General features: G+C 45.8%; 1 protein-coding gene across 6 annotated transcripts in view; it reads right to left on the bottom strand.

Annotated features, from left to right (window-relative positions):
* Nucleotides 1-7273: 7273 nt before the first annotated feature.
* The window catches only part of LOC108555816 (amyloid beta A4 precursor protein-binding family B member 1-interacting protein), a 179671-nt gene continuing 169964 nt past the window's right edge, over nucleotides 7274-16980 (bottom strand). For 5 of the 6 annotated variants that reach the window (XM_017911641.1, XM_017911638.1, XM_017911640.1 and 2 more), the window contains 8 exons: nucleotides 16291-16461; nucleotides 15230-15385; nucleotides 14729-14962; nucleotides 14425-14654; nucleotides 13494-14156; nucleotides 13043-13417; nucleotides 8325-12839; nucleotides 7274-7735 (listed from right to left, as the gene is read on the bottom strand). In XM_017911641.1, the coding sequence (XP_017767130.1) occupies nucleotides 11460-12839; nucleotides 13043-13417; nucleotides 13494-14156; nucleotides 14425-14654; nucleotides 14729-14962; nucleotides 15230-15385; nucleotides 16291-16461 (3209 nt within the window). In that variant the 3' untranslated portion in view covers nucleotides 7274-7735; nucleotides 8325-11459. The remainder of the gene's footprint in view (nucleotides 7736-8324; nucleotides 12840-13042; nucleotides 13418-13493; nucleotides 14157-14424; nucleotides 14655-14728; nucleotides 14963-15229; nucleotides 15386-16290; nucleotides 16462-16980) is intronic. The other variant, XM_017911639.1, reaches the window with a different exon arrangement.

Genomic DNA, 16980 nt, shown 5'->3' on the forward strand with positions numbered 1-16980 from the left:
CCAGAAGCTTCTGCCATTTCCCCTTTGCCCTCCGCCATCGCAAAGGTTCTCGAAAAATTGCCGGGACCCTGCTTCAGGAACCAACTTTTCCAAGAGTGGCTTTGGAGAACCGATTCTGGGGCTCTGATCAGAGAATATAATTATTCGTGCTTGTTATTATAATTCGTTAGTCTAAGTAAACCAGGCTATATATCTATACCAGGTATGCACGTGCAAATGGATCCCAGGTTTCGAGCGAATTGGCTAGTGACGTGTTCGGAACTATGCGTCGCAGAGACTAGAGAAACTGTAATAATTTGGTGTGCCAAAATGAATTCCTGGCTTCGAACGGTGCAGCTGGATAGTGACGTGCAGAAGTATGCGTGGCAGAGGCTACGGAAACTATTGGAACTGGATAACAGAATAACCCAGGGCAGTATGAATTTGGGTAATCGAGTATTTACCTTTCACATGGACAAGTGTAGCGTGGTTTTATAGTCGACTGACCAATGGACGCATGGACGAATAGACGTAAGCCAGCAATAAAGATTCCTTGATTCGCTGAGATAGGATGTTGCTCTTCCGTTTGCCCGACGGAAACTGCAATAATTTACTTGGTATTAATAAAGCTGGTTCCTCGTTAAAAGAGAATTGAATACGTTAACTGTAACGACCCGGGGCTTAAATGGTTAATTTATATGCAGAAGGTGTTCGTGAGATGCTAATTAGTTCAAAAGATGACGAGCTTTAAAGGTGTGCTCCGGGTGGTAGTTAGCTCGAAGCCTGACAAGTTCGACAAGTTTCGCAGGTGTACACGAGGTGTTAATCAGCTGAAAACACGCCGACTGTTTCATCCGACGTGCGAGTACTTTATTTCATTTCCGTCCACCGTCGTCCGCCATTTTAAACCCACGCTGTGTTCCCGTAATAACTCCTCTCGGGCGTATATCCTGCTCACCCTGTGTGTTCCTCTATCCCCGTGCATTCGCACCTGGTGAGCAGCTCGGAATCCAAACGGGGAAATGTCCGTGCCCACGGAATGCACGGAAAGAACTGCGAAACTTGCACGACTTTCCACGCCGAGCAACGGGAACGCGTCATACTCCTGGTTATCCACGGGGCACGCATAAAACGACGGGCGTATAAACGCGTAAAACAAGCTGTGCCCATCGCGATCATCCCTTTGGTACGGAGTTTCTGGCTCTGAATCTTAATTTCGACGGAACGTCTGGTATCGAGCGATCGTAAAACCGATGCCACGGGCGTGCAACGCAAGATTGGCCCGGCCGGGATATCGGGGCTTCCCCCGGCGCAAACTTATGCTGATTCCCCGTCGACGGGAACTTTCGGCGATCAAACTTAATTGACTGGCCGTCGGATAGACAAACTCGTCGGTGAAGTCAATAAAATGGCTGGAGACGAAGAAGAAGTCGTCGCGCGGTCGCCTCCCCTAACTTCGGGCCCCTCCGAGTTTTCCTCGCAGCTTTTGGGCGGCTTTAACGGGCGTCCCGTTTCCGGCGGAATTTTTCGAGGTTATCTCCAGAGGTTCTCTCCGAGTTGCAGGATCCCTGGAACTTTTATCGGGCGATTAATTTCGATCGCGAACGCTGGGGGGAGGGAGGGGAGGAAGTACTAAGATACCCTGTCCCCCTCCCGTTATCGGGACTCATGCGGAGGTGTTGCTCGATGGAACTCGTGCTTTGGAATTTTCGCGAGTATTAGGTTAGGTTAGTATTTTTAATTTCCATTCTTACCTTGCTTGTTGTCATTTCTCGAATGAAATTATAAGATTTGTTAAAATGCGCAGGGAACTGTCAGTGTATAGTTGTATAGCTACGAAATATGTAAAATTTATTAGCAATGGAAGATACATGTATACTTATACGGATATAGAAGCATGTATGTGTCCTTTGTACTGTACCTCGTTTAAGACTGAGCCTGTCCGGAAAACATAGGGTCCTCATAACCTAAAATCCAAAGCACGACATCTGACGGCCGCCCAAGAGAAAAGTCCCCGATACTGCTGGCCTAAAAGTCACTATTGGCCTGCGACATACCTGACACCATCGTTGCAAGCCTACCGGTTTATTACAACGTTGTTCGCTATTTTTGTCGCTAGATGCGAAGTATTTCGAAATTATGCGAAAATCGGATTATCGTTTCTTCCAAATTTATATACCCTGCACGATATTTCACCCGAGTCGCTGTCAACGATTTAAACGAGAGAACATGTTTGCGCGAGTTCGCCAAGTATTTTCGAAGCTGTTCTCACTGGCTGGGCACGTTAATTCGGATCTGCTAATCGATTTTTCCCAAACGTGTTTTGAAACTCGCAAGTGCATTACAGGTTCCGGCGATTTTGCAGATTTTTTTTAATCGCTCCGAGATTCTTACGGAGATAGATAGAAACAAAGAAAGAGAGAGAGAGAGAGAGGAGAAAACAGAGTTGTTAGCGAAGAAGGCGAGGAAGAAGAGTAGCAACTAGTCCTCGAAATAAAAGGAAACTTAAATTCGCGTTATTACAAATTTCAAAGGCTAAACTATAATTTTCATGCGCCTAAAATACACGACCAATCTAACATAATCGAAATTTTACGTTTATCTACGATATTTTCAGAATTGATCGATTTAATTACAAACGCCGATGTTAGATATCGTCGTTCGAAAGACGAAAACCGTCGGAACGCAAGGATGAAGACGAAAGGCAGCGAGGCTTGGTCTAGACGGTGAAATTCGAAAGAAGACCTCGAGAGGCTCGATACACCTGGAGCGATAGGCGGTTTGGCAAAAACGTCGCCGAAGATCGAGTTCCAGCTAGGTTCTTCCCCCATTGGCTCGCCTCGTTTTTCTAATTCGCTAACGATTTCGCGGCCGTGGGCCGAGAGCATCACGGGACGCGCGATTACGAGTTTAAGGTAGCCGACACTGGAACAGCGTCGGCGGCGGCGAGCTCGACTCCTCGTAAAATTATCCGTAATAAAATCGTGATTTACGCCCGTGTTCCTGGAAAGCGGACCGCTCGAAACGTTCCACTATCCTGCCTCGGTTCCCCACTCGTGTCTGTTTTATCTGTCCGTTCGTTCCACGCCGGGATGGCTGTGCGAGGTCGACGCAGCGCCACGAGAACCGCCGCGTTCCTCTCCGCTCTCTTAAGACACTTTGACCTTTCCGTGCTTCGCGTTATTTTCCAACATCCCGAAAGGTTCCGCCTGCTCGGGACCACCATTCCGTTCCACCGACCGACTCCTCGCCCCGGATAATCTGCTGCGCGTCGATTACGCGTCTTTCCAGCCCTCTCGCGATTCATCCGAGCATCGTTCGTGTCGTTGCTGTCGAGCACAGAGCTCCCTGTCTCGTACACGCGCAGTTTCCGATGTTACGAACGCGACGAATTCCGTTGTACCCGCCATTGCCTCTTTCGCTCGACCGAATGATCGTTTCAACGTTTATTACGCGTGTTTCGTGCTCACTCCCGATTCGTCTGATCATTACACGCATACGGTATCGAATACGTAGCTCTCTGTTACGTATAAACGCGAAGTTTCGCGAATCACGAACGAGCTAATGGCGCGGAGTCTCGCGATCTGTTTACTCGGTCGGTAACTCCGCGCGGCATTCACTAAGTAGGAATTAAAACCGCTAGATGGCATTAGCGCGGAGCGCGTGGAGGGGGAACCACCTAGGCTCGCGGAGCGTAAACTGCAACGCGATAGAACACGCGTGGTAATTTACGAACCGGTAACTTTAACGTTAATGTTAACGTGTCGCCGAACTTCGAGTTATCCGTTATATTTTAAACCGTCGTTAATTCTCTGCTTTACCGTCCGGCCGATTGGTTATTCGCCTGGAACGAGCACCGGCCACGGTTTCAGTACCGAACGAGATAGCATCGAGAGCTTCGCGAGCCCGTATGCACGGAACCAGCGTTAAGAAAGCAACAAAGTTCGATAACGCTGGAAACAACAGAGACAAAAATTTCGCGGCGCAGCACGAGACGAACGAATGAATTTCAGCCGCGAAATGAAACGCGTAAACGTTTCGTGGACGCTTTCGTATTCCCGTGCGTGCACAGGGAGACACGAGGGCGGGTTAGGCCCTGGAAGAATTGGAAAGGGAAACGAGATAGGAATTTTCGGATGGCTCCTGATAGAAAAGAGGAAGATGGAGACAGAGCAGAAGAAGGGTCCCCGACGGAGAGGGACGTAAACGCTCGAGGGTCGCGTATAACGTAAACGCAAAGTAGAACACACGACTCCCATAAGTCGTAAAAGGAACCTATAAAATTGTGCCCCGCGCCCACGGGCGGCGGCCAGCCAGCCGGCAATTTCATATATTTACGTCAATCTCCTCGAGTTATGAAACAACATAGGTGAAGGTAATGTATGGGCCATGGTTACGAAAGCAGTAACCCTGAAAAGGAAATTACTTACTTATCGAGACGGCTGTAATTGTCACGGGCACGTTGAACCGTAACGTCAGCCGCGACTCGGATTTTCAGCCAGTCTCGCGCTCCAACGACCTCACCGTTCGACGACTCGAACAACACTGGCTCGTCGCGCTACCTTCCTGAGTAAATATTTCGTTTTAAGTTATGCCACCTGTTCCTTCTAGCAGGGAAATAAATAAACTGACTTTGTAAAGTTCCTTCAATAATCCTATGGATTTCTACCTTCTACCACACGCTTTCTGTGATTTTAACGGACAACCGTTTGTATACATATTTTCGAGATACCTGAATATTTAATCTAGATACTTTTTGACGTAGCTGACGAATGAATGGAATGAAAATTTTTTGGAACTGTAAAAATTTATAGCGCGGTATTTTTCTTCGCAATCTAACCTAACCTATTTATTCGTTTTATCTAACCTAACTTATTTATTACGTTTTATCTAACCTAATCTCTTTATTACGTTTTATCTAACCTAACCTATTTATTACATTTTATCTAATCTAAGAAATTACTGCGTTTTCATAGACGAATTTAATTATCGATTTATTTTATTGTCATTTCCTTATAGTTCCGTCCGCGAATAAATATACGTTCTTTTATATCGGTATATCATATACGTTACATTTCTCACGAGTGCTGAATTATACAAAGGTACTAAGTATATTGGTCGCGGTGCTATAAACGTCGATCAAAAAGGTTAGGAGAAAGTAGAGGGGTACGAGAAGCCGGAAAAAATGGGAGGAGAAATTGGGAAAGCGGTGCACACTACCTTTTCTTCCAATAATTCCCGCAAACTTAATACACGCGTTCGATCATTACACCGGTGATGAAATTCCGTTTACAGAATTTGCCTCGCGAGATAAAGCGATTTCGCGCGGCGAGATTGAAAAATCGCCCGACGAAGCGTCGAAACACCGAAAATGGCCGTTTAATTTTTCCATCGGATATCAGGCTACGAGATTGCGTTATACGAGCATATACGAGCATCGGCTTTATGCAAAGAAAATTCAATAGCCGAACAGTTTATGCGTACTTGCGCGACACGGCCCCCAGTGCACCAAGGGAATATTAAAAACCGAGCTTTTTTTATTCCACGGCTTTATGAACAGCAACCAGCACGGTTTTATCGCTCGCGTACTACCGTGCACATTTTGGCCCCCTGATTCGAGATGTTCCTCGAAAAATACGCACGGAGACGAAGAAAGAGGGTTGTTTTACCTATAGAAACACGTCAAGTTTGATCCGTAAAATCAAGTACCGATTTTACGACTGGTACGCATCAATGGAGCAATAAAAATGGCGTCTGACGACTCGATGCACTTGGAAATTGCACTTGTGGAAGATAATACTGATGTACAAAGTGAGATTTCATATTTCCAGACCTGTTCTGAAATTGGGCACGTTGAAATCACTTAGAAAGTGTCTCTAGCCTGCAAAGTGGGATAAATAATTACATCGAGCTGGAATTAATCGTGCACGTGGAAATTATCAGACACGTTACGTCGAATTAATTCCTTGGAAATAATTCCACCGAATTACTTACACGCTCCACCGTGGATGACACGAGATTAATCTGAAAGCAACCTGGCATGGCGACCTGGACGAAGGGCAAGAAAGAAACGAGTCGACGATCATTGAAATATACCAAAAATTTATTTACATAAAAACATGAATATAATACCTATAATATTTCAACTGCTGCTTGCATTTTTTCCTTTTCCATCCTGTGTCAATATATGCCAAAAAAAAAAAAAAACAATCGGCGTCGAGAAAGATCTTTTCAAACTAATCGATATTGTCGCATTCTTCCAACGTCGCGATAGTCCGAGAAAGAAAAGAAGAGAATACAGAAAGAAGAGAAAGAAGGAAAATAGCGGCAAAAAAACAACCATTAAACGGATCTAACCTCTAAAATATGCTTAAAAGAAACGTAATCGATAAGATTGCAAACACAGTGTCCAGAGGGTTCGTTCTTATTCGTCGGTCGAACAGCTAACCGGATAAATCAAACGAAACGCAGTGGAGCTCCGTTCGCAGGACTGGATTCCCTCTTATATACTTTTATTCCCCTCCTTTTTCACCCCCCTCCCCCAGTATTTCGTTCTGCCCGTCCCCTCGATACGATCCGTACGTGTGTACGCGTGTAAAAACGAAAAATCACGTCTCCCGTCGTCATAAATAGTGCGTTTACATTATTAAAATCGGTCGCGGGCGTCTCACGACCCTTCGACGATCGTTCCTTTCATTTTTCTTTCCCTTTCCATTGGATCCTTTTCTCCGTTTGCACTCTGCCTCGTGTTCGTTACAATATTTACAAAAAACGTAGGTACAACAGAGGGTATGCACGGTATCGAAGAAAGAAGAAAAGAAGGTAGTAGATACGGTACACGACGATAAACATCTTATCTTTTCCCACCTCTTTCCTCTCCGTGTGGTCGTCCTACGGACGCGCCATCTACATCGTTCGTCGTTATCCGTCCCGTCATGCGTCGCGAGCGATCGTGCGCCATCTTGCGCGGCTCGCGCGTTTCCACCGTTCCACTCGACCCTCTTACGCAAGGGAATCTCGATTTTCCAGTCAACCGATGTCGATTACGCGATCTTTAGCGCGTACGAATGTGACTTTTTCGCTGTTAAATTACTCTCCTCGAGGATCAAACGATCGCTCGATCGCGTGGATCCTGCCGAACGGTCGCGATCCTTCTTACCGGCGCTCCAAGTGTGCGGCACTCAATGAAATCAGCGTTCATCAGCGCTACGGAAACGATCAAGCACGAGATCTACAGCTAGCTAAAGCTACCTCCTGTTTTTCCACATACTTCCTCTGTCGCTCTCTCTCTCTCTCTCTCTCTCTCTCTCTCTCTCTCCGTTTTCCTAGCTCTCGCTCTTTCTCTATGCTCCTTCTTCTTGTCGTTTAGCTCGATTAATGTTCCTTAAACTGTACGGGTATAAAAAGGAGTGGTTCGCTTCGCGTCGGCGCACAGGCCGTTTTTACAAAAGTTCCGGGAAACTGGAACCACGTGGCGCGGGCTTGGCGGGGTTGTTCGAGAGAAGCGAGGCTCGACTGTCGTAAAGCATGCTCGTTTGCGATGAAACGCGACTTCTAACGATATTCCGTAACTCCTTTTCTCCTTTTTCTTTCTTGTCTCGAGTTTAAATACGTCGCGAAGATTCGAGAAGCTCCGAATCGAAGGATAAAATTGCTTCCTTACGGTGTAGGTTCTTTTTCTTTTTCGTCGTGGCTCGAGTACTCCGTTGCGCTCTCTCTCGGCGGAATTTTATTTCAATGCTCGGTGATATTGAAACTGAAAAGACACGAGTTAAATAAACGTATAAATTTCCCTCTGTAACCCAGACGTCTAGCTACGGTTTTCATCTCTAACTTCGATTAACCTTAGAGAATTAACAATGAAATGAATATCGCTGCGAGAGCAGATCTCTGTACATTAAATTATGATATAAACTTAAAACATCGTTTTCGTTTCTACATACTTTTATTAAATATTTGTACTAATTTTCGAATCACAATTATGTACAAAATTAAAATAAATAAATCAAACCTTACAAATAATACAGATACGTAAAAACATCGCTTAAATCGTATGGGTTACAGAGTGTTTCATAGTAATAAAAACTTTCCTGGCGGACATTTATTCAAAAGTATATTATAGTTTCCATTTGTAAAATATTAAAAAAGTATTGAAAGTAAGGAAAAGAGAAAAAGAAAAGAAAAAGAGAACAATCTTTTGCAGCTTCTTATCTTAAACATTAAAATTCGTTCTTATAGACATTGAATTAAAATTGTACGCTTATTTATTTCTCAATTTCTCACGATCGACAGGGGAAAACTTTCTTCGCTTTCTATCAGCGTCGATTCGGAACGATGAATCGTACCTTTCGATCGTCTTTCCGAATCACGAATGTCCCGTTATAAAATTAAAACCACTCCCTGCCGGTGTATCGGTTCAAATTCTTTCCTCGAGTCGTACCTATAATTTGTCCGAGTCATACTTCCCCTCTACAACCTCGAGCAACCGCGTTGAAGGAACTCCACGTGGTACTAGTTGGTGGTCAAGCGGACCGTCCTGGACACGGAAAAGCCTGCCAGGACGATCGGTCGCAGAAACGCGAGTCTGCCCTTAAAAGACAGACATATAAGACGACAGTCGATATTGCCGGTTAAGATCGATAAGATTAGTCCCAAAATGACGAATATTGTTATCAATATCGTTACCGTTACTATTATTGGTTCAGTTTAATTGGACCGCGTGTGCACGGCAGACGAGTACCATTCTAAATCGACGTCAACGCCCTCTCTTGCGTCCCTTATGAATTATACCGTTTCGAGGAATGGTCGCGGGAGTCTCGTGCGTCGGTATTTCGAGATAGAAAAAAAGCTCACCAGGAGAGGCACTGGATATGCGTAGAAAAGTCGCCCTTTGATATCTAGCTGCTATCAAAATCGGCTAGTAGAAAATATCGTATCTTCGTCGCTTCGTCCGGTACATAACCTCAAAACGTCGTAAAAAGCTTGCGCGACTCGACGAGACTCCTCTTCACCGCTTCCATTCTTCCTCCTCTTCTATTTTTATTTCCCCCTTCTTTATTTAGTCTTCTCTTTCAAAACGCGACCCAGAATAGTCCGACAAGCACGCAGGATCGTGTTCCCATCGATATATCGAGAAAGGATAAACGCTGACGCGCGAAGACAGGCGAAATTCGATGGCAACGGTCCTGATGGTGGTTCGATATAAAAAAGATAGATGACTCGTGCTGGCCAATGAGAGACCCTCTTCAGTCGTTGCTGAAAGTTTCATCGGCGATCACGCGAGTACGAATGGCAGAATGCCGTTCCTCGTTTTTACTCTTAATCGATATGGTTGTATAAAACGATATAGTAGAGCATATGTTACGTTGCCCTGACGATTCATTGATTAGAAAGATTGAAACAGGAACGGATGAATGATGAGATAATAGAACAGTCGACAGATGCTCTATGAGACAGTCCTTGATCGACTTCTTTCGCTGAGGATTTGACTTGAAGTTGATAGACAGTTGATAGTAAGTTGACCTAATGATTGTTTCACAGATGAGCCATGGACTTGTGAGAATAACGCACCGAGCTGTGGTGTTGGAAACGTTCGAATGACGCAAGTCGGTATTATACTATGTAGTTGGTATGTAATTAATAATGTAAGAGTATCCGATTTGGTACAAACCGATTATGGAATCTATAAGTCGCTTTTACATGTGTATTAAAAACTGTTCTAGTCGATTGTGCACCAAATCACGTTGCATCGACCATAATATGGATTCTTCGTCTTACTTCGGTTATTGTGATATGGATGAACGTGTACGGTCGGTAAGAAAACATCGACGGAGTGTTCGCCCTCGGTACAAATCAATTTCAAGCTCCACGATTGCTTATGTTCACTCGTCGATCCGAAGACGACGAAGAAATTATTCAGCGGCTCTGAAGTATAAACCCGTTGAACAAGTCACGTTTCGATTTCGTGGATAATCTAATCGGGAATTGAAGCAGCGAAACGGGAACGGAAAGAAGAGATGAAAATGGCATGAACGAGATCTCAAGTTGTAGCGTTGTAGCGTTGAAACGTTAGAGTTAGCATAACGATCGCGTTGGTCGTAGAAATTCTGAGTATCTGTACGTGTATGCGTGGATGTGTGTATAGCCTCGTCGACGAAGAGCAAATAGCGTCGCGCGCGACGTTCACGATCGTGGTTTATCGAGTAGATTATGCGTTATCGTGTACACGTCGCAGAGGATATTTCAATATCGTACGATATCATCTAAACATACAGCATCAAAAAGTCGATATATTGATATAAACGCTCATACGTGTTTCATTTATATACATACACACCTATGTACGAGGCTTTAAAAGAAAAGAAAAGAAAACGCAATACGTGTGATCATGTGTGTTCTGTGAACGGTGTCTCTCCAGATCCTCCTGTTCTCGTTTTCCATTCCGTGTGTCCAAGAAGTATAGTTCTCTTCGTAACAAAACTTCCATCTTGTTTCTCTATCGTGTTACTCGTGTCACGATATAATTGTTCCTTTGGAATAACGCAATAAACAACCGTCCTTTCATCTTACTTAACGCGTGTCAGCGGACATCAGAGATACTTAGCTAAGCCTAGTTAACTCTGGATTATTAACTTGCACACAGAAATGCGATCGCGATTCTCGTGCGTTCTTCTCCATTTCTTTTTTTTCTTTTTTTTCTCCTTTCTTCCCTTAAATTCGATTGCCGCGAACCGAGAGGACCGCGCTCGTGGCGTCCGGCTCTCGACAGAGCTCGAGATCGAAATCGCACGCGAATCATTAATCGCCTCGGCTCTCAGAGGGACAACGAATGTAGCAGCTTAAGACTTATTATATCACATCCTCAATATGTGCGGCAGTATTTGTTTTCCTTACGCCCTAAACTTGATCGGCCGTCGAGAACTCGGCGCTCAGATTGATGTTTGACATCGAACTCGTTGATAATTAACCTGCAGCTCCGTATCGCAGTATACCAAACTCGTTTGCTAAAAAAAATTCTCCTATATATTCGACCGGCCGAGGTCGAGCCTCTGACTCGACGCTCGTTCGTCGTGATCAGTTTCCGATTGGCAATATCGATCAGACATTCGTCCTCGAGACCCTAAAATGTACATCGATTATCCCAGAACGGCTGTTTTAATTTCCGGACAGATATACCAAGGATTTCCAGGCAGGCCGATCCCATGCAAAACTTTCGCGATGTACGCGAACAACACAAAGCCGAGCTTCTCTCCGAGGATAATCGGCCATCTTCCCGCTTTTCTTTTCGTCGCGTATTGTAACGGAGGTGTACGATAAACGCAGAGGACGATCAGCGTATAGACTTGATATTAGGACCTCGAAACGGTGACCGAATCACAGAGAACAAAGCGAATTACTCTCGCCCTCTCTTAGCCTTTCCACCAGCTGCACAGACAGCAAAGCCATCGCCTTTCGGGGTGGGGCTGAAGTATCTGCTATTGTCAGTGCATCGCTCTGGTAGTGGTCAAATGAGTGGTCTCTGCCCTTTTCGGCGGTGGCGGAGGTGGCCTTCTTTTACTCGCGATCGCGTTCACGATGTTAATGCTGCGATTCTCGTCGGCGAATCTGACAGTGGATTGCCGAGCTGGACTGGATGCGTACTCCACCGGAGCGTGTGGATCGGTCGCGTAGACGTTCTCGTACAGGTTATCTGCTCCGTAATGTTCCTGAACCCAATTCGACACGTTGGTTTCTCTGTAATCTGCCACGGCAGGCGGTGGATCGCGGAAACCGAGAACTTCGTGTGGAGTTGTGGTCGAATCTAACTTGCATTTTTGCGCTACCTGCCATTTTTTCCTCATTACTCTTTGAAGATCCTTCAAAAAATCACCCGGGGGCGCCTGATCAGACGCAGCAAGTTTCTTAGGCGATGTGAGCCTCGTGCTGTCCGACCTCCTCGGTGGCATCGGCTTTCTCTGTGGCAAAGCTGGACTGCCTGGCTCCTGTTGCGGCGGAAGATTGAACGTGATCTTCTTGCCAGTACCCGTCTTAGACTTGGGCGACGTCGGTGGCTCCTGAATGGTCACTCTACGCTGAGGCTGGGGACTGGAGGCAGCCTTTAGCTCTGCTAGATAAGGTGGAGCCGCATAGTGACCCGAGCCTTGCTTCATGGCACTTCGTCGCACGGTGTCCATGTTTGGGTTTGGCCTGATTGGCTGAACGGTATTGTGCTGGTGAACCGTCTGGTGACTTCCGTACATCGATTCCGCCTTTGAGTTTTGTCTCGTCAAGCTGGAACTGTTACTGTGTTGCTGCTGCGACCCATAAGCTGGGGGAGGAACAAATGGCGGTGGCGAGGCAAAGTTTGGCGAACTTGGAGCGTACGTTGGCGTGCTGGCGCTGGACCCTGGATAGGAACTGTGCGGAGAGGGCACCGAATTAGTTGCATTGTTCGCGTGAATAGCGTTCTGCGCATTTGAGTTGTAGCTCTGGCTATTCTGCATCGTCGGGTTGCTAGGGTTCGAATACATCTGCTGATTAGCAGATGGTCTGGATGGCGCATGTGTTGGCGTACTCTCCGGAGTCACTGAATTTGTAGGCGTAGACTGCTTTGGCCTAGCACGGCGAATAGTTCCTGTTTCACCAACTAGAGGACTTGGAGGTGGCGGAAGAGACGCCAAACTTAACGAAGACCCGGTGAGCTCGGGAGTATTGCATACTGGCAGTTCACCAGGTGCCGGGGGCGGTGGCAGAGAATCCAGAGAAAGATTTGATCGGAACATCTCTGGCGGGGGTGGAGGAAGTGGTTCGTTATCTGATTCTGTTTCCTCTGTGACTCTTGATGGTGATGGTGGCGGTGGCAATGAAGTAATCGAGTCCATCTGCAAAAGTATCGTATTTTCGAGTTAACAACGTTGCGAAACATAAAGAAGATATATTCTCTTGAACGTTATCGAAGTTTATTAATTTAGAACACACATTTTTACTCGTATATTATTATAAACAATATATTACTTATAAACCTCAATCAACGGTGACTTTTTCTCGTAACAGTCAAGTTTAAATATATACAATAAACACTCACCATACACGAAGGTATTGGACTAGTAGGAGTCTTCGATTCCTGGGTCTCTGATCTATTGTATCCCATTGGACTTGCTCTTTCTCTAACCGGTGTGCCAGGCGGTACAGGACTAACCGGAGTCGCGTTGCCAGAACGATGGTGTCTCTTCAATGTTCCAGATCCATCGGAATCAGTACCGCTCCTTCTTCGACTGTGCCTTCTTGTCAACGTTCCAGAACCCGAGCTAGTTGGACTTGGACAAGAATCTGGCTCGTCGCGGACTGTCTCACCTACTTCCTTCAATTGTCTCGTGATCGATGTTAGCGGCAACTTCGGATTCATCGAGGGCTTCCGCTTTATCGTACCCGTTGGAAACTCACCGCACTCGAAGGCTACCTGCAATAAGAAATAAAGGAACTTGTAACACAGACAACACCCTGTATCAACAGCATTAAAAAATAGATTTAATTACCTCGCAACTACTCGGTGCTCCATCGGACAAACATCCACTGGAACTTGAGCTACTAGCTCTGCTCAGCCTACCGTCGTTATTGTAACTCTGTCGTTGCTCGGAATTGTAACTTTGTCTTTGACCATCGTACTGTCTAACATTGGCCACATCCGCGCTATGCCTCGAGTTTTCCGTGAACTGACGAGCGTTATCGTTGGTCGTATTGTATTGGGTTTGATTCTGAGCTGGTACAGCTATCGAGCTAACGGAGCAGGATCTTGCGTGGGCCAGCATGTCGAGATCCTCCTGAGCTAGTTCATCAACTAGTGTCCTGTAGTTCTCCATCAGCTGTCGTCCATACTTGGCAACCCTGATACCAACCATCCAACGTTCTAAGGACGCGTTATCCTCCGCGCAGAGGAATTTAATGTACTTGGTCGATTTTGGCTGCTGCAATCTAGGATGTTTCACGGCAAAACAGAAATCCGTTGGAGCTTTGTACTTCTTCTTCCAACCAATACCATAGTAGATTTGGTTCACGTCAAAAGTGGCCAAGCAAACCAGGTCGCGAGCTGTACGTGCTTTTTCCTTCGGCCAGTAGTAGAGGCCAGATGCTCTTAGAATGAAGTGGTACCTCTTCCAGCCCTTCTTGCTGTCGGATTTCAGATACAATGGTCCTTCGACCTAAGGAATTAATACAGTTAATGTATAAACTTATCCAGTCACATTTGCAATTAAAACTTTCATACCGTTTTAATTATATCTATGCTGATCGTTCTATTTATTTATACGTGTCATTCGCGCAATCAGTTTCTTACATGTTACTCCAAGATTAATCGCGTTAGCGTATTATCTTTCTCCTTTCGCAATATTTTTACAAGACGACGCGATAAGATAGTAGTCCAAACTATCACGTAATAAATCAAAGGTATCAAGAGCGACGATTAATTACCTCCGGCACGCCAACGTTACTGCTGGAAAAGAATTCTTCCAGAAGAATGTTACGCGAGTGATCGTCGTATTCGCTGCTACTCCTATCAGACGGACCCAAGAGGAATCTCTCCGGGGTGAGAAACAGTTGAGTTTTCTCCGGCCTCTCGACGAAAAGCAGCTTATTTTTCGAGTCTCTGGTCCACAGTAAAAGATTTTCTACCAGCAACTCGTGATCTTCGTATACCCTCTCTGAAAGATTGAAACGAAATGTGAGACACTGTTCCTTAAATCGACCGATGGGAGTGCAATCGAAATATATTTACCCATGAAAAGATCAGGCAAATGCTCGACCACCGTCCACTTTGGATCCATTGGCACGTGATTCTTGTCGGCGAGAAGCCTGCACACGTGTGCCACGTTCATTCCTTCGTCTACGAGCAAGCTTTTGCCACTGCCGTCCAAGGTGAACGCTTTGATGAAGAGCTTCTGAACGCTGGCCTCGCGCATCTTCTCCAGCGCCAAGCGGATCTTCTCTGCCTTGACTCGGCTCGCAGCGTCTTGTCAAAGAAAATTAAGTCACAGTTAGAATACGATTCCAGATTTCAATCGTGACACACGTTGGTCAATTTTCAAGTGTTCCCACCGATGGGAAGAGTGTAATCCCTTACACGGTAGACGTAGGCTAGTTTTATCGCGTAATTAGTATTTTTATTGTTTTCTATAGGTATTACCAAAGTGTTGGAGTAAAATTACAGAATTACAAATAAGATGAAATCTGGAAGATCCATAGCGATCGCAGGATCGAAGCGAGAGTCGAAACTCACCCATGAGTTGGTGAGATTGCTGCTGGGGACCTGTGTGCATGGCGGTCTGAGGTGGTTTGTGCCCGGAACCGCTGCTGCTCGCGGAACTCTCGCTGGACAACATCGACACCGTGTCCGAGAACGCGCTGTCATTGTCAGGACTATCGGTGCGCATAGCTGGAACAAATATTTGACAGTTGTTAAACAAAGCGGGAGGTACAAGAGCAAACAGCCTCGCAATTACAACTTCGGAGTGACTGTTTCACCTAACCGTACAGTCGAGTGTTCTGCAAATCAGATGACGTCGATGCAAAGGTTCGAACGATGCTCAACCGTGGAGGGTAAATTCCGTTGATTGGACAATTCCACGTGCCCATAGTCTAAATCTTAACGGTATCGTTCAAAGCAACCCTCGTGGAAGGAAAAAGGAAAATTACGTGACTGTTACGTCACCACGTGCCATTGTTATAGAATAAACGTAGACTTTCTTCGTATTTGACATACAAATACTTGTTACAATCCTTTCTTAATCTTTACACGTGATGCCATGGCTGGAGGAAGACTGACTTCTCCACATTGCATGTCATAGAGAAGCATAATGCATCGCCAAGATTGAACATTTGTCACAAAGGAACGAAACACAAACGTATACCTTGTACCTCACAGCCATTAGGAACACGATCTCGCGAAACACGAGTATTATATCGATGAAGTATCAAAAAAATTCTTCCTAATCACGTGTACTCCTGAGCAAAATTGAAATTTCTAGGCGATAGAATCTCAGATGCCGATCTAATTTTTAAAATATTATGTTAACCACTTGCGCTGGAAAGACGTGTCACACACGTCGTAATGCTTTCGTCGCAGAATCGCCAACGACGTGGTACACACGTCGTCGGGCAATTGTCACGGAAAACGCTGGACTGTGAATTTCCTAGCATCGATAATCACTCTCGTCTCTCAATTGCTCGACAAGTGCGATAAAATAAAAACGCAATGAAAAAGGAAAGAAAATTGGGGAATAAAATCGGAGAAATTGTCTATTTGGATAAACGAAATGAAATTGTGGAGAAGCGAATTACCTCCTTCGTTTTTGCCGATATCGGTATTGTCGCCAGCTGTGATTCTGGTGCTGTTAGGTCGACCCGGTCTCTGGGAGTCGGGCGCAGGTGTAGTGGCGATGTCGCCATCGCAGCGGCGCTCCAGCGCGCACAGCTCGCCGAGGATGGCATCCAGATCGACATCCTGAGAATCTGCAATAAAGGAACGGGCATCGAAATCGATTAGTCCCGGCGCAAGAACGGGGGAGAGGACAAAGCGGGAGAGGGTAACGGGGGTAAAAGAATACACGGGTATCGAGAGTAAAAGCGAGTATCTCACGGGGCGGACGCGCTTTCTGCGGAACGCTGAAAGAAGGGCCCCGGTGTTGGACGATTGCGATCGCTGGGAAACTGCTAATGGCCGGGACACGAATTATGAACGATCCGACGATGAAACCAGTTCCGTGCTAATTACCCGCACGATTGTACGGTCATCTGGTAACCGCGCGTTCGTTCGTGTTCCTCGAATGTGAAACGAGGCCTCGGACCCGCGGCTCTGTGTACCTGACCTCGTGCAACCGAGGCGAAAGTCCTTGGCTGACGAAGAAACCAACGGTTTTAATTGCCACCGTAGATCGTTTGCCCGTAAACTGGTCGATCGCTGTTTTCGGAATCTCCTGAATTCGTGTTCGTCGATCAACCAATCTTTTTTTCTCCAATTCGACGGATTGA

This window comes from Eufriesea mexicana, unplaced genomic scaffold (assembly GCF_001483705.2).
Source record: "Eufriesea mexicana isolate 0111107269 unplaced genomic scaffold, ASM148370v2 scaffold302, whole genome shotgun sequence".
NCBI lineage: Eukaryota > Metazoa > Arthropoda > Insecta > Hymenoptera > Apidae > Eufriesea > Eufriesea mexicana.